The sequence below is a fragment of the Macaca nemestrina genome, chromosome 8 (assembly GCF_043159975.1).
Source record: "Macaca nemestrina isolate mMacNem1 chromosome 8, mMacNem.hap1, whole genome shotgun sequence".
Classification (NCBI taxonomy): domain Eukaryota; kingdom Metazoa; phylum Chordata; class Mammalia; order Primates; family Cercopithecidae; genus Macaca; species Macaca nemestrina.
Window position 1 is genome coordinate 83,733,082 of NC_092132.1, and position 16,880 is coordinate 83,749,961.

The following is a 16,880-nucleotide window of genomic DNA, read 5'->3' on the forward strand; positions in this document are numbered from 1 at the left end:
ATTACATGTATTCCTTATTTGAGACATAGTTGTAATTTCCTAATTATTCCCTAATTTATAGTTTCACAAGACTATAATCAGGATATGGAAGAGATGATGTCTGAGCAGGAAAATCCAGGTTTGTAAATGTTTAAATTATTGATATGTGTTTTCTGATTGAGACAGTGGCCAAGGCTGTTTTATTCCAGGGTTAACAATTGTGATTCAACACAGGGATCCCTGTATGGTATTTGTAATCACTTTTGATTGGTCAGATACTTATAGAAATGTCTGAATGTAGTTTAATACTACATGGAGGGATGAGTGAAAAAGGAGACATATGGAGGGATGAGAGAAAAAGGAGATGTATTTTTCAAAACCACTGTTGAGATTTTGGTCATTGTAGGTAGGGTGCAGGAAAGAATATTTGAAAATTGAAGGGGCAGTGTGATGTACTATAAAGTCAAGGCTGGGTGCAAATCCCAGTTCTACTTTTTCCTATCTTTGTGACTTAGACATCAAATTGTGGAACTTTATTCAGCTTAAATTTTATTAAATGATAATGAAAACATCTATCTGGCAAAGTTGTGAAGGTAATTAATTTAAGAATCTCCTAGAATGCTGTCTGGCAGCGTGTTTGGTTTTTTCCTGTTTGGCAAAGGTGTATTTTTGTTTTTTAGATGCCAGTGAACCAGTAGGAGAAGATGAAAGATTGCACCACGATACAGGTATTAGATGAGCATTTTCATTCGATTTAAAATATTACCGTAGATTTTTCAGTCACATGCTGTGTTTACATGGTGATTTTTCTTTTAAAGGCATCAAAGAAGTAATTTCAGCATCTAATTCGTGACATTTTGTTTTATAACAAAGTTAGACTGTTATAAGAATATCAGGCTTTCATATTTCACCTCATCAACTAACCCCTCCATAACAAAACAGGATGTCAAATTTTAGTGCTGTTTTTGTGTATCAAATTCTTCTGTGTCAATTTGAGAAAGTTTAATGAAAATAATTTACCTGCTGTTTAATTGCTTTTGGGCAGAGGCATTTATTATTGACTGTGCAGACATTAATATTTGAAGGAATAGAGTTCTATGTTTATGACTAAGTAGTTTTTTGTTTGTTTTAACTGAACAGGTGTTTAGAATGACTCAGTTAATACTTATTTTGCTTTTATTCTCTCTCTCTCTTTTTTTTTTTTTTTTTGCAGATGACGTAACATACCAAGTCTATGAGGAACAAGGTTTGCAAATGCTTTCTTTTATTATCTTTTTTTCTTTTTTTTATTTTTAGTTTTTGAGATGGAGTTTCGCTCTTGTTGCCCAGGCTGCTGTACAGTGGCACAATCTCGGCCCACTACAACCTCCACCTCCTGGGTTCAAGCGATTCTCCTGCCTCAGCCTCCTGAGTAGCTGGGATTACAGGCATGTGCCACCACGCCCGGCTACTTTTGTATTTTTAGTAGAGATGAGATTTCTCCATGTTGGTCAGACTTGCCTCGAACTCCCAACCTCAGGTAATCTTCCCGCCTCGGCCTCCCAAAGTGCTAGGATTACAGGCATGAGCCACCACGCCCGGCCTGCAAATGCTTTCTAACCTTAAGCCACCTACTTGTTTTAAAATATACATATAGTTTGACTATAAGATGTGGAACATTAAACTATAAATATTGCAACTTAAAACATCCAGATGAATGGTAGTGTTCAAAGAATTCACTTAGGGAGACTGTTTACCCATTCCACTGCCTCTGCCATTGCCTAAATAATTTCTTAAACTCTGTACAAGTTGCCTTAGGAGGCAGTTACAGTCATTCAAGAAAACCAATCTCAGTACTTTATAGTTGTCTCTCTTTTGACTAAAATGTGCATGAACAACTACTTCAGCCAGAGTTTAATTGCTCTAGCTGCTTCTACAGATTAATCCCACTCTCAGAGATGACTGATTTGTCTCCTTGGGGAAGGTTAAGAAACACTGGGTTCCAGGCTTAAAGGCAGTGTGGAGAAAACAGTTCTGGCAAATTTGCGCAGCAGCAGCATCTGATTCAGTTTAGGCCTGTACCTCCCTCCTCTTGTGTCCAAGCATTGCATGGACTATTGTGTTGAATTCCGTGAAGTAGATTTTATTTTCTCTGCTTCCCAAAGGAGAAAAATAAGGTTCTGACATTATAAATAAGCTGCCCAAGAATGTATGACTAAGAAATAATAGAGCCAATAATATATCCTCTTTATTCCATTATCCTCAAAGATGATTATGTAGAAAGAGAGAAGTCAATTGGATATAACTTTACGTGTAAAGCAAGAAAGATGAAGAAATACATCGTAATTGAGTTGGCGGTTATGAAGGACTTTCTATGTTCTAGATGGTTTTAGGGCTTGGAATTCAAATATGAGTAACATAGGGTCCCTGCTTTCAAGGAGTTTACAGTGTCTTGATAGATAGTGAGTCACAGTTGAAGAAAATTAGGAGTGTTTATAAATATGAGTCATATTTATATGATGATTTAAGATTTGAGACCCTACCAAGTTCATCATCTATAGTGGCTGTTTCTAATGGGATATGAATGACACCATGGGAAAAATCCTAGGTTGTGTCTTTAGGTACTGATAATATTTCCGAAAAGTTAAAGAATTTGGACCTGATGTGTTCACAGGAAGATTTGGGGCTGAGGGAAGGTGGGGGAATAATTTGGTCTTGAGATTACACTTAGATTTTCTTTCCAATCTTGAATTTTAAGGAGACAATAGGAATTTATAAATACAAGTTGCAGGTAATGACGGGATTTGAGATATTTTCCTCGTTTCTACCAATCATTATAATGTTTTTAAAAATACACTACAAAGGGCCGGGCGCGGTGGCTCACGCCTGTAATCCCAGCACTTTGGGAGGCCGAGGCGGGTGGATCACGAGTTCAGGAGATTGAGACCATCCTGGTTAATACAGTGAAACCCCATCTCTACTAAAAATACAAAAAATTGGCCAAGCGTGGTGGTGGGTGCCTGTAGTCCCAGCCCTATTCGGGAGGCTGAGGAAGGAGAGTGGCATGAACCCAGGAGGCGGAGGTTGCAGTGAGCTGAGAATGCACCACTGTACTCCAGCCTGGGCGACAGAATGAGACTCCATCTCAAAAAAAAAATTAAATATATATATATGTGTGTGTGTGTGTGTGTGTGTATATATATATATATATACACACTATAAAGAACATGTTTGGAATGCAGTTTGTAAATCTAGAGGAATTTAAAGTCAAACTCATAAGAAGTATAAAATTAGATACCATGAAAAATGTTATATATTTTCATAGGGCAGATTATCATAATAAATGTAATTTAAAATGTTAACAAAAGGCAGTAAATATAACCTAAGGGATCGACATGATTTGGTAAGGTACTTTGGATTTCTTTGCTATATAGAACATAAACTGTTTCAAACCAATAGATCTAATTGAACAGAGTATTATTCACTATATGCTAAAACAATACCTTTGTGAAAATTCAGGAATCAGAGTAGGAAAACCAAGTAACTGACATGTAAGTGAAACTATAAGTAGGGTGAAAACAAAACCACATTTCAATGGGAGAATAGAATATATTCGGTATGAAACTCCCAAACCCCATAACATACACTTTGATAGAACTATAGCAGGAACCAGCTTCTACATCAAAGATAACCTAGGAATCATCATGCTTACATTGGACAAACCTGGGATGTGATAGTATGGCCTTACCATGTAATTGACTTATTTATTCATACCCTGTTTAGTGTCTTCTGTCCAAAACATAGGACACTGAAGCAGTTCTGGTGAAGAACACACAAGGTTCCTGTTTTCATGGATCTTATATTTTAGCAGGGGAGTAGAAATTAAGCAATTTCAATGTAGTTTTCATTTCCAGTTGTGATAAGTGCTGGGAAGAACAAGTACAGTGGTAACAAGAATATATAATAAAGAGACCTTACCTAGTTTGTGGATGAGGCAGGGCCTGCCTGAAGTTTGAGCTGAAGGTGAGAACAATTTACAAAGCAAGGGGAAAGGTGACTGGAGAGTCTTATGAGGTCTCTGACTTCAACTTGCAAGAGTAAGGCTGAGGTGGTGAAATGGGCTGGGTTCAGAGGGTGCCTGTGAGCGAGGTCAAGGATTTTCATCTTCACCTTTGAGCACTGCCAAGTCAGATCTGTATTTTGAAAAGATTGATTGGTCTGGCATGTAACAGACTAGAGAGACAAGAGTCAATACAGGGAGAAGAGTTAAGTTAGCTGTAATCATCCAAATTGGGTCTTTCCCTGCGTCACATCTCTCTCTGCCTGATAAGGAACCAAAGGAGATGATTTTCAAGAAGGGGATGTTCAGTGGTGCCCTGTGCTGCTGAGAACTGTGTGAGATGAGTGCTGAAAACCTGCCCTGATCTGGCGCTGCAGTGACTTCAACAGGTGGCCTTAGCTGGAACTGTTTCAGTGGACGGATAGGACAGAGATGATCATTTAAACCAGTGTGGTGGCAATGATGGAGAAGGGGAGTGGGCAAAGTTGAGAAATGCTTAGAAGGTAAAATTGGCAGATCTTGATGCGTGGGTGTAGCTGGGGGGAGACAACAAGGTGCCAAGAGCCACATACACTCTTCCACTTCTGCAGCCTGGTGGCAGGGGGTGCTCTTTTCCTAACGTGGGAGAGACGGGAGACAAGGATGGGGCAGGGGCTCATGAGTCCATTTCTTTACGTGGTGATAGTGAGATTTCTTTGAGGCATCTAAGAGGAAAGACCCAGATGAGCCATTTGGTGGTGGTTGACTCTCAGAAGAGAAGTCTACTTCGTGATTGTGAGTGTGGGAACCATCAGAGTAGTTACGTGGCCATCAGGACCAAGCTCTGAGATCCCTTAAGGAGAGCAGACTGAGGGAGACATGAGGTGGTTCTGTGGTTGGACTTTGAAGAAAACCAGCCTTTAAGGACTGCTAAGAAAAAGATGAAGTGGAAAAAAAGATTGAGAGGGAGAAACGAAAGACCAAAGGGGAGAGTATGGTTACCCTGAAGTCCAGGGGCAACGGTGTTTGGAGAAGAATGGTGTCGCTAAAATTTATAACGAGGGCTGGCGAGTGTCCATCAGATCAAATGAGGCACTGGAGTGGGGGTCTCAGCAGGAGCCTTTTCAGGGATGGGGTCAGGGTCTGAAGACAAGTGGGAGTGAGTTGAGGAGGGGAGAGGAAGAGATGAGCCATGAGATGTAAATGACTCTGAAGAAATTAGATTGTTCAATGGAAGAAAGAGAGGGTGAGGGGAAGCAAGCTTAAGAAAAAGTGGGGTTGCTTTTTTAAGTCCTTAGAGGCTTGAGCATGTTTAAATGCTGACACTACTCAGGGAGACAGAGTAAGCACACATTCACTGCTCCTTCATCTTTCAAATGCACCAAAAGGACAAAATGATCTATTAAACATTGTTCCCTACTGTACCTCAATACTGAGAATGTCTGAAAGATAGTAGGTGCTCAATACTTTTTCTTTATTAAATGAATAAGAAAGAATAAACTTATAACCATGCTGGGAAAAAGAAGGATGTTTGCTTGTAGTGTGCCAGAAAATTGGAGGTATTTTGGAAGATCAGGTTGACTGAGGAAGCTATGACCCACGGGGCCCTGAAGAGGCCTGTGTGGAGATGAAACTTCCTTACAGCAGAGCAGAGAAGAAACGCTGACCCTTGTGCCAGCAAATGAGGGAGGCAAGGGCAGCACAACCTGATTAGGGTGGGGAACACTTTATTCTCAGGGGCTGGCGTCAGAGGCGTTTGGCCCCAGGTTAGAGGTCTGAGAATTGTTTCCTAAACAAAAGCAGGGAATCTGCCCATGAACTCCAGGATCCAGTTGATTCCCAGGGTACAGTTTCGGCTAATTCAAAACCTCCACCACAGATGCGAAGAAAATTTTAAACAGGTAGTAAGTGACTGCCCTGGAATTAGAACCCAAGCCTGTTTTACCCGAGACGAAACTCTTCTCCATCCTACTCTCTAGTCGACTGTTTCCCAGTGACTAAATCTTGCAGGTTCAAAGATGTGTAAGGCATTGTCTCTACCCTTGAAGCATGTTGTCAGTTTTTGTGTTACGATGAAAGTTACGGAATTTTGTTTCTTTTTTTTTTTTTTTAGTAGTATATGAACCTCCAGAAAATGAAAGGATAGAAGTCACAGGTAAGTTTTTTCTATAAGCAGATATTTTCTGCAAGTCAGCTTTCCCTGTATTTTGTTAAAACTCTTACTTGTGGAACAAAGAATCAGTGTAGAAAAAATGCAAGACATTTTCAAGTCAGTAAGAAAATAATTGAGTATCAAAGTTAAAGTTAATATTGTAGTGTAAATACTCTCCATCAGAAGACCCAGTTTAAAAAGAGTCAAATTTAGCAATCTCAGTGGACGCGAGTTAATTTAGGAATCTGAGTGAAGGCGAGTGAATGTAAGATGTGTCACTGGTTGGCAACACGTAATGGATTCTGATTTTATTATTTATTTTAGAAGTAACTGTTCCTCCTGAGGATAATCCTGTAGAAGCAACACAGGTAATTGTAGAAGGTAAGTTAAATTTATGGAAATGGTTTTACCTTCCATATGAGAATTATGTTTGTTTATTCAATTATTTATTGAACATTTCCTGCTTGCTGTCTGTACAGTGCTCAGGAGCTAGGAGTACAAGAGGGAAGAAAAGACAGAGTCCTGTTTTCACTGGGGCTGGCATTCCAGTGGCCAAACAGATAATAAATAAAGGAATTAAGGATTATGAGAAGTACAATGATAGTGATAGAAACAGGCTACTGTAACAGCAAACAACTGAGGGTGTGGAGGGCTACCCTGAGTAGCAGCAGGTTACCACCCCTGAGGGGCGAGCTGGTGAGAAGGGCGTAGCTATGGGCAGAGGCGGGTTGAAAGATGGGTCTTTATGTCATGACTCAGCTGGGAAAACAAAACTATATTTTTTTTCCGTGGCAGAGAACTGAAGGGATGGTTTCTGAAAAACAAAAATAATTGCATGTATTAAACAGTGGCGCTTCAATAGAACTCAGATTTAAATTAGTTCTTAGCAGTTTACAGAGTTATTTCACATATATTGTTTCAGTTGCTCCTCGTAGTAGACACTGAGAAACAGGGAGGGCAGAGATCTTTGTACTTATTTTGCAAATGAAGACCTGAAGCTGGAGTGAGGTCAGGTGACTGACTAGCCCTAGGTTTCATAGCTGTAAGTGACCAAGGGGACATTCGACCCAGGACTGGGGTGTGTGGGTGACTCTGCATGGGGATGTGAAGGTGTGAGGGAATAGGAGTGTCTGCTTTAACAACCATAAGTTGCCAGGAGGAGCATGTAACAGGGAGAATTTTGCTCATAAAATTACTCTTAAAATTTATTTAGGAGCAGCTAATTGTCACCTTTCAGATTAAATGTTACTGCTTTTGAGCTTGTTTAGGCAGAACGGAAAATGGAATGGTGCAGCTGACTGAAATGGGGGGAGATAGGTATAAGGAAATGGGGGAGGCTAAAATTGCTCTCTGTGTATACTTAGCTGCTGCAAGAGACCCCTGTACAGGCACTGTGGGCCCTTGTGTAAAGGCAGGATCCATATCTGTGTAGCAAGGCTGGATTGAGTTGAGATTTTTTCTCACCTTTTGTTACTCAGTTCTCTATGAGGGATGTTAATTTTCTGAAGAATATCACTGAGTCTATGTGTTTATTTGGTAAGAATCAGAAGATAGAAACCCATAATCTCTGGGAAGAACTTTCTCCAACCTACCCTACATACGGTTTATAGAAAAGAACTATGCAATTTGACCCTACCTTTCTTGGTTTAGAAATATTTTTTTTCCTAAGACTTTTCAGTATTTTAATATGTTGATAGAGGATGTAGCAGAGGCTGCTAAGGAAGTTTCCTGTCCTGGGCAGTGGGGCACCCAGCTGTGCACCTGCCGCCCACCCTGCAGCTTCTGTGCTGGACTCCTGCAGTGCCTGAGTGGGCAGTGAGGGGAGCTCATCTCTCACAGCAACCAACCTCGTTTTCCCTGTCTCCTCTTCTCTCGGCCAGTTGTATCAATATATACTTGGATTCCCAGACCAGAAACTTGGAACTCATTTTTGAGTCCTCCTCTCCCTCTGTCTCTATAGCTAATCCCAAGACACATTAATAGACTCCCTAAACATTTCTCAAATCCATTTTTTTCTCCTTAGCTCTTGTACAGCCCTTTGTCTGGCTCGGCCCTTTCTCATCTTCCTAGATAATAGCAGTAGTCTGCTAGCTAGACATCTTGACTCTGTTCTTGTCCCCTTCAAATCCATCTTTCACATGCTATTAGGATGATCTGTCCAAAAGTATAGCTCTCATTGTATCAGCCCTGTGTTTAAACCCTTCTGTTATTCTTCATCTGTGTCAGTAAAGTTACTTTCAGTTGCAGATGATAGAAAACCAAACTCAAACTGGCTTGAGCAATAAAGAGATAGGTACAGATCAGTCAGGACCTTGCAAGGCCTACCAGGGTTTTTTAGATTATATTCTAGGCACAGTGTGAATTATGAAAATTATTAAGATACAGCATAATCTGATTTTTGTTTTAGATGTGAAAGTGAATTACTTTCACTAGATTGAATGGCGCAAGAATGGAAGCAGAGCGAAACACCCTGTTAGGAAAATATTTTGTACTAATCCAAGGAAGTGATTGTGGTAGCCTAAAATAAGATCATGGCAGTGGGAATGGAGGGGAAAGTGTTGAACTTGAGATATATTTTAGAATTAAAATTAATTGACTTTCCTGATGGTTGTGAAGCAAAGATGAGGAATAAAGGGGGCCTTTTTTTGGTTTAAGTAACTTTTAGATAATGGGGCCAGTTAGAGAGAAGAAAATTATTAATAGAATGTATTGGTTTTGCTGTTACTTTTGCACCAACCTAATACATTCTGTTCTGTTGATAAAGTGTTAATATGTCTCCAGATAATTAAGAACAAAATAAACAGGCAAACCTATTAAAAACCAGTCACAACATAGCTATTCAATGGTCACTGCACTGCCATTATAAGAAAGAAGTATTGCCAGACACTAACAGTGGTTAGTGGGAATGGGTGTGATTTTTGTTGCTGTTTTCAATTACTTTTATGTAAAATATTCCCAAATATTCTGTTTTGAGCATGTGTCATTTTTATAATTAGAAGCAAATTAATGCAAGAAGAAAAATTATTAAAATAGCTCCATAAATATTTTGTGTTTTAGAAAATGCTGTTAAAAAAATCTTTCTTTTGGCCAAAGATTGTTAACAATTCTTTTTTTTTTGAGACAGAGTTTAGCTCTTGTTGCCCAGGCTGGAGTGCAATGGCACGATCTCAGCTCACCACAACCTCCACCTCCCAGGTTCAAGTGATTCTCCTGCCTCAGCCTCCCGAGTAGCTGGGATTTCAGGCATGTGCCACCATGCCCAGCTAGTTTTTTATTTTTAGTAGAGACTGGGTTTCTCCATGTTGGTCAGGCTGGTCTCAAACTCCCGACCTCAGGTAATCAGCCCGCCTTAGCCTCCCAAAGTGGTGGGATTACAGGTGTGAGCCACCGTGCTTGGCCCGATTGTTAACAATTCTTAAGGACCAAAAGAAATGTTGATATAATCTTATCTCTAGGTTAAGGTAACATTAAATAGGTTGCTAGGTTTGAAGATATTAATATGTGATGTAATTTCATAGAGCAAATCAGATCACTATGTCTTTAAATCACTGGGTGGGGACATCTACTATCTCTTTAGTTGTAACTGGGTTGAAGCGACCAAGTGTCTTTCCACAGCTCTCTTATCAAATCTGATGCAAAATTGTGGGGGAAGCTTAGGTTTTAGTCCATAGCTCCTTTGCTGGGCAGTGGAGTGTGAGGTTAGTCAGGCAGGTACTATAAAACCTACTATGCTGAACCGTTGAGAAATACACAACATTTTGCTAAGTTGTAGCTGATCGTTCTTTGTTGTGAGGCTATAAAAGCCTAATGTTTTTATTATGATTTCAATTGAATTTTTTAAAAAGTCTGTGAAAAGTATCATCATTACTTAAATCTGGCAATGCATATTTTAAACACTGATCAGCAATATGTAACAGATTATAAATTTATTATCTGTTTTAGAAGTAAGCATTTCTCCTGTGGAAGAACAACAGGAAGTACCACCAGGTATGACATTTTGGGTGTTGTATTTTCCTCTTTTGTTATTCTTATATATCCTGTTAATATTACCAGCAGCTTTATAATGAATCTACGAAGCATAAAAATTTTGAGAGAGATTAACTATACCTTAATTTAAAATTTTTCTATGTTTTTATCAGTTCAACCAAAGTAATGGAAAATACACATCAGATTCAGTGCAGTACATATTCGCTGAGCTAGAATTTGAGGAGCATTAATGATCATATGATTTTGCCATTATAGACGGTGGTAGTAGTAGAAGTTAGATTTTTTTTGTTTTCCTCTTTGATTGACAGACTATTTGATGGAGGATGTGGAATCAGAATTGCCTTAGGATGAAAGTTGAATAGTGTGTAAATTGTGACATTACTCCTCTTCCTCCCCATTCCCCATCTCTCCTGAGAGCATGTTTAGTGCTTTGTGACAGTCCAGGCTGCCCAGTGCTTGTCAGTGCCCCAGGGTGTTTCCTTTTAGTTCTGCATTGCACACTTTTCCCTGTTTTTTCCTACTTTCCTCCACCTGACCCCTCTTGTCACCAGTTAGTATAAAGAATGGGAACAGCATTTCCACCAAAGCCTATGCTTTCAAATGCATTTTAGAGATGACATAAACTATACCTGCAAAGAGAAGTGAGTTTACAAACCTCCTATTCTCGTAGTGGGAAAGAATGTTCTATCAAAGAGGATTTGGAAAATCCTCCCTCTTTCCCAAGTGTATTTCTTCTCATTTCTGCATTTTATTTTTGTGTCATATTTATTTGTTCAACCTTTACTTATGTTTTCTCCATTTTAACATGAATTTTGTAGCAGTGATATGCATTCCTATTACTGATTTTGGTAGAAATAATTGTGCCTGCCAAAATTTATTAAATACTAAATTTCAATTTTCTTTCTTTAATAATAAAAAAGGATAAAATAATCAAAGAATATATTTAGTTTTATATGGGATGCCTTAGGTTTTGATAATTTTCCTGTCATGTGCATTAATAATAATTATCTGTAGAAACAAATATTTGATTAAGAGAATGGAATTATTAGTATTATAATATAAATGAGAAAAGCAGTCCATGGAGAAATTGACCTTTTACATGATGACTACTAGGCAGTGGACATGGCAAGGGCAGCTTGGACATGGCAAGGGCAGCTGATATTTAGGTCCTTCTGCTGGTTTCCTTTTCATTTTTGAATAATGCTTCACAGAGTACCCTGTTCCTATCAAAAAGGCAGGACCAGTTACAGAATTAGCATTTTGATGACTATTCCATGCCTTAACAGAAAATTATTTTATATTCCTAAAAGTAATGTTTCTACAACATTAATATATTTCTAGTTATAGTTCATATTTTAAAATAGTGATCTAATTTTTGTGAAGATATGAAAGATAATATTTTTCAGACCAAAAATTTCTATACTTTTATTTTATCATTTTATAACTGAACCCAATGGTTTTATTTGGAATGTAAATATGAAACACCAAGTGTCTGAGGTGATGGAGTAAGGTGCTTTTTTTAGATTTTTAAGAACCAAAGCACATACAAATGAAGATTTGATTAATGTGCATAGTTCCCGACCTATAATAAGCTCTCAGTAAGTGGTGGCTCTGACTATTGTTTAGTATTTAATTAGCCTGATCTTAGAGGTAGACCAAGATCTACCTCTGTGATGGATGTGAGGGTCATCTGGCTGTGACATCTGTCACCCCATTGATCGCCAGGGTCGATTTGGCTGATCTGACTGGCCAGGCAGGTGTCCCCTTCCTCCCTCTCCACTCCATGTGCGTCCCTCCCAAAGCTGCATGCTCAGTTGAAGAGGACGACCATCCCCGATAGAGGAGGACCTATCTTCAGTGAAGGGTATATGAGTAGCTGTGCTTCCCTGCTAGAACCTCCAAACAAGATCAAGAGAAGCTCCATTCTGAAAGACCTCATGGAGAGTTGTAACCTATAACTTGGTATCATAAACATTTGAATGATCCACTGCATTGTGGTAGTTTGACCCTGCCAGTAGAGGATGTAAGGCTGAGAGTCAGCAATACAGTCATGTGTTACTTAATGACAGGGATACAGACTGAGAATGTGTCGTTAGGTGATTTTGTCCATGTATGAACATCATAGAGTAGCCTACTACATATACATCTAGGCTATATGATACAGCATATTGCTTCTAAACTACAAACCTGTACAGCATGTTACTGTACTGAATACCATAGGCAGTTATAAAGCAATGATAAATATTTGTGTATGAAAACATATCTAAACATAGATAAAGTATGGTAAAAATTGGTATAGAAGATTAAATAAAAAGATATACTTGTATACGGCACTTGATGAGTAGAGCTTCCAGGACTGGAATTTGCTCTGAGTGAATCAGCAAGTGAGTGGTGAGTGAATGTGAAAGCCTAGGACGTTACTGCACCCTACTGTACACTTTATAAATGCTGGGCTACACTAAATTTATTAAAATTTTTCTTTAATAATTAACCTTGGTTTACTGTAATTTTTTTTAATTTGTAAACCTAATTTTTAAAAACTTTTTGATGATTTTGTAATAAAAATTAGTTTAAAACACAAACATGTATAGCCATATAAAAATATTTTTATATCTTTATTTTATAAGCATTTTTATTTTCAATTTTTTAAAACCTTTTTAAACTTTTTTGTTAAAAACTAAGACACAAACAGACATATTAGCCTAGGCCTGCAGGATCATCAATATCACTGTCTTTCACCACCACATCTTATCCCACTGAAAGGTCTTCATGTGTAATAACAGGCATAGAGTTGCCATCTATGATAACAATGACTTCTGGAATACCTCCTAAAGGACCTGCCTGAGGCTGTTTTACAGTTAACTTTTTTTTTTTAACAAGTAAGAATATAGTCTAAAAGAACCATAAAAGTATAGGAGAGTAAAACCATTAATAGTCCTTTATTATCATTGTCATGTATTATGTATTGTGCATAATTGTTTGATACAACTGGCAGAGCAGTAGATTCGTTTACGCCAGCATCACCACACACGTGAGTAATGTGTTGTGCTGGGATGTTATGAAAGCTAAGATGCAACTAGACAATAGGAATTTTCATTATCAAATGGGACTACCATTGTATATTTGGTCTATCGAAAACATTGCTACGTGACATGTGACTGTATTTTTAACCATTGCACTTGGTTTTCTTATTTTCTATAAGTCTTAAGTCTTATACTTAGTCCTACTTCATATTACAATGTTTTTATTATTCACTTGTGCAATCTTCATAAATTTATATTTGTGATATTTTTTCTCAGTCTAATTTTGCATCTGATTGCAGGAACACTCATTGTAAGGCCTACCTCCTTGCCATTTTTCAGTCTTTAAAATTCTTTTATTCAGTGGAAGACTCAAATTGAGGACTTCTGCAAAGTGCTGGATATTCGTTCACTTTTTCTTGGCCCTTGGAACCTAACTGATGATTGATCTGCCTTTCCTGATTATCCTAAGACTAAGTTATACAGTCTTAATATAGCTTATCAAAGTTCATAATAATGTAGCTATCAATGTGCTATTCCCAAGGGGCATTATCACCATTGCCTCCATCTAAAGTAGGGGACAGTGAACTTTCATGTTTATTAAGCATTATGTAGGTGCTCTTCTAAGCACGTTCCATGGATTGACCTTTAATAGTTCTAAGACCTCAAGAGGTAGATATGCCATTCTCTCCATTTTACAGATGAGAACACTGAGGCACAGCAAGGCCAAGTAACCTTCCCCAGATCACAGAGCTGACAAGTGGTAGAAATGGGATTGATCCTTGCATTCTGGCTCCAGAGTCCACACTGTCAGCTGCCGTTTTTGAAAGGATTTTAAACAAATGAAGACCTAACAGCTGAGAGATTTGAGAGCTGTTTTGGTGTGGTAAAATCAGATGTGTTATATATTCTTCAGCGTCTTTCTATTAATCTGCATTAGTTCATCACATAGGCCTCAGGAATGTCAAAGGTTGAATTATGATGTATAGTAGAAAAGTAAGTTGTCCAGTAGTTTTCATCCTGCCTTCTTTCTTGCATATTTATAAATTTTTAAGTGCTGTGCAGGTGGATTCTTGGCAAGCATGCGGAAGCTCAAGCTTAAGATTTGACTTTTCTGATATTGCAGGCCAATCATTTTGAATATTAGATTTTTAAGATTGATTTTGGAATTTCTCATCCATTAGCAAGTTTTCACCTTTCTCCTTAAATTCGTATTTTTACTTGAAACCATACAGCATATTTGTAGCAATATGACAGCATAAATATACATAACACAAATTGAATGACTTATGAAGGAATTACTTGTGAAAGCTCATTGGAGTAAAATTTCCTCTCAAACAATACTTTAGGTCATATGACCGAGTCTATTAACTATTTTTCTGTTATACCATGCCAGAAAAGAATTTTAAAAGTCAGTTTATGCTTTATGTAATTATGTTCTTCAGAATGAGATACATGAGCATCATGGTTCCTGGGTAATTCTGCTGCTCCTCTCTTTAAAAATGGAGATGCCACTTGCAACTTATCCCACTGCTGAGTATTCTAGCAGTGGTAATGGTTTCACTCCATTGCATCCATCCAGAACTTTCACTCAGGTCTCCCCATCACCCAGCATTTTTTAACATTGATCGGTAAGGCCCATAACCGGTTTTAGGCTAGCAACACCAGAGATCTCGGGCAAAGGGGGAAATTGATTTTATATTCTTAGTAGCTAATATTCCATAAGTGCTTTATATATATATTGTTGTTATTGATCATCTATTCAAAAAATACATATTGAGCAACTGCTGTGGTATAGGCTCTGTGCTGGCCAGTGAAGATACATGATTGACAATGCTGTGCTGGCTTGGTTCACAGTCCTGTGGGTACATGGTGGAGTAAAATAAGTACAATTAATTTCTCAGAGCTGTGGACAGCAACATACAGAAGGAGAGATGTCTCACCCTGCTTCAGAGGGGTGGGACAGAGAATGAGGTTAGCCTCCCAGATGTCCTTGTGCTAGTTTTAGGTGTTTTGAGGTGTTGATAAAAAGCTCCAGGAGCTGGCAGGAGGAGAGCAGAGGAAGCTAGAGCCTACAGAGCACAAAGGCCATGACAGCATGCCAGACAGGGGTGAAAGAGGACAGGGGAAATGTAGGCAAGTGTCTCTTCTCAGAGGATCTTATATACTATGTTTAAAAGTGTTGATTTGCTGGACACAGTGGTTCACGCCTGTATTGCCAGCACTTTGGGAGGCCAACGTGGGAGGACTGCTTGAGTTCAGGAGTTTGAGACCAGCCTGGGCAACAGTGAAACCCCATCTCTTAAAAAAAAAAAAAAAAAATAGCCAGGCTTGGTGCCACATGCCTGTAGTCCCAGCTACTCAGAAGGCTGAGGTAGAAGGATTCCTTGCGTCCAGGAGGTCAAAGCTACAGTAGGCTATGATCACACCACTGCACTCTAGCCTGCGTGACAGAGTGAGGCCCTGTCTCAAAAAAAAAAAAAAAAAAAAAAAATTTGGATCTGTGCCTAAAAATGACAAGAAGCCACTGAAAAACTCCAAGCAGAGGAGTCACATGATCGAATCTCAATTTGAAAACAGTTAGTCCAGCAAGGAGGTAGAGACTAGTAAGAGGCAGCTACCATAGGCTAAACTAAAATGGTGGGAGCTTGGCTGTAGTAGAATGAATGGAAAGGTGTCTGATTTCATGTAAACTGGGGCTGGAAATAATTTGATGGGAGAGGGAGAGGAGTCCAGGTTCCTACATTTCTGGCTTGAGTCCTTGTGAATGAATGGGAGAATGTTAATGGAGGGAGAGAAGGCAGGAGGAAATGGAGAGTAGCAAAAGAGATGACAGTCCTGATTTTGGAGATGTTAGATTTACACCATAACCACTTATGAGTGGGGTCTTCAGACATGTAGTGGAATTGTTCAAAATTGCCATAGAACTTTTAGTTTATTTGCCTTTTTATGAATACTCATCATTATACTTTGAACAACTTTCCATTTTCTCAAGGTACTTCTGAAATGTATCTTCCTCTTAAATCAAAGTCCAGAAAATTGTTGAATGCTAAGACAATCTAAAACTCATTAAAAAAAAAAACTTTTCTATTGGGATATAATTTACACATGTGGAAGTGCTTAAATGTTGAATTTTTCCATGTGTATATACTTGTACCCATTACTCAGATCAAGATAAAAAGATGTAAAGCTTTTAGCACCCCAGAAATGTCTTCCTCTTCCTACCTCTCAGTAATACCCCAGCCAGAAGTAACCATTCTTGTGAACTGCGTCATCGTAGATTAGTTTTGTCTGCTCTTGAATTTAAGATCTGTAAACACACACATTTGTTTTTGCGACTTGTTTCTGTTCAACATCTTGTCTGTGGTTTCATCCACCTTGTTATGTGTAGTCATTTGCTCTAATTCATAACTATTTCCTACAGTTTTTAATCCATCCTAATGTTAACGGACACAGGTTTTTTTTTTCCTCATTTGTTGACTATGAAGAAAGCGGCTATGAATATTTTTGTACTGCCTTTTTGAGGGAATATAAACATTCATTTATGTTGGATATGTAAAGATATACATAAAATGTCTAGTTCTCAAACAATTCCACTTACATAAAAAGTTTTGGTTGCTTATGTGTAGGTAGATAGATAGAAATTGTTAGGAAAGGAGGAAAGAAGAAAGGAAATATTGGAATCCAGCTTTAAAAATTATATCAAGATTTTGCACGGCCTTTC

At 38.4% G+C, this 16,880-nt stretch overlaps 1 protein-coding gene across 38 annotated transcripts in view; it reads left to right on the forward strand.

Moving 5' to 3' along the window:
- Positions 1–16,880, forward strand: part of LOC105482229 (aspartate beta-hydroxylase) — a 221,339-nt gene that overhangs the window by 80,451 nt on the left and 124,008 nt on the right. For 19 of the 38 annotated variants that reach the window (XM_071068186.1, XM_071068198.1, XM_011742248.3 and 16 more), the window contains 6 exons: positions 62–118; positions 660–707; positions 1,193–1,225; positions 6,111–6,152; positions 6,474–6,530; positions 10,092–10,136. In XM_071068186.1, coding sequence (XP_070924287.1) covers positions 62–118; positions 660–707; positions 1,193–1,225; positions 6,111–6,152; positions 6,474–6,530; positions 10,092–10,136 — 282 coding nt within the window. The remainder of the gene's footprint in view (positions 1–61; positions 119–659; positions 708–1,192; positions 1,226–6,110; positions 6,153–6,473; positions 6,531–10,091; positions 10,137–16,880) is intronic. The other 19 variants (XM_071068188.1, XM_071068199.1, XM_071068192.1 and 16 more) reach the window with 3 other exon arrangements.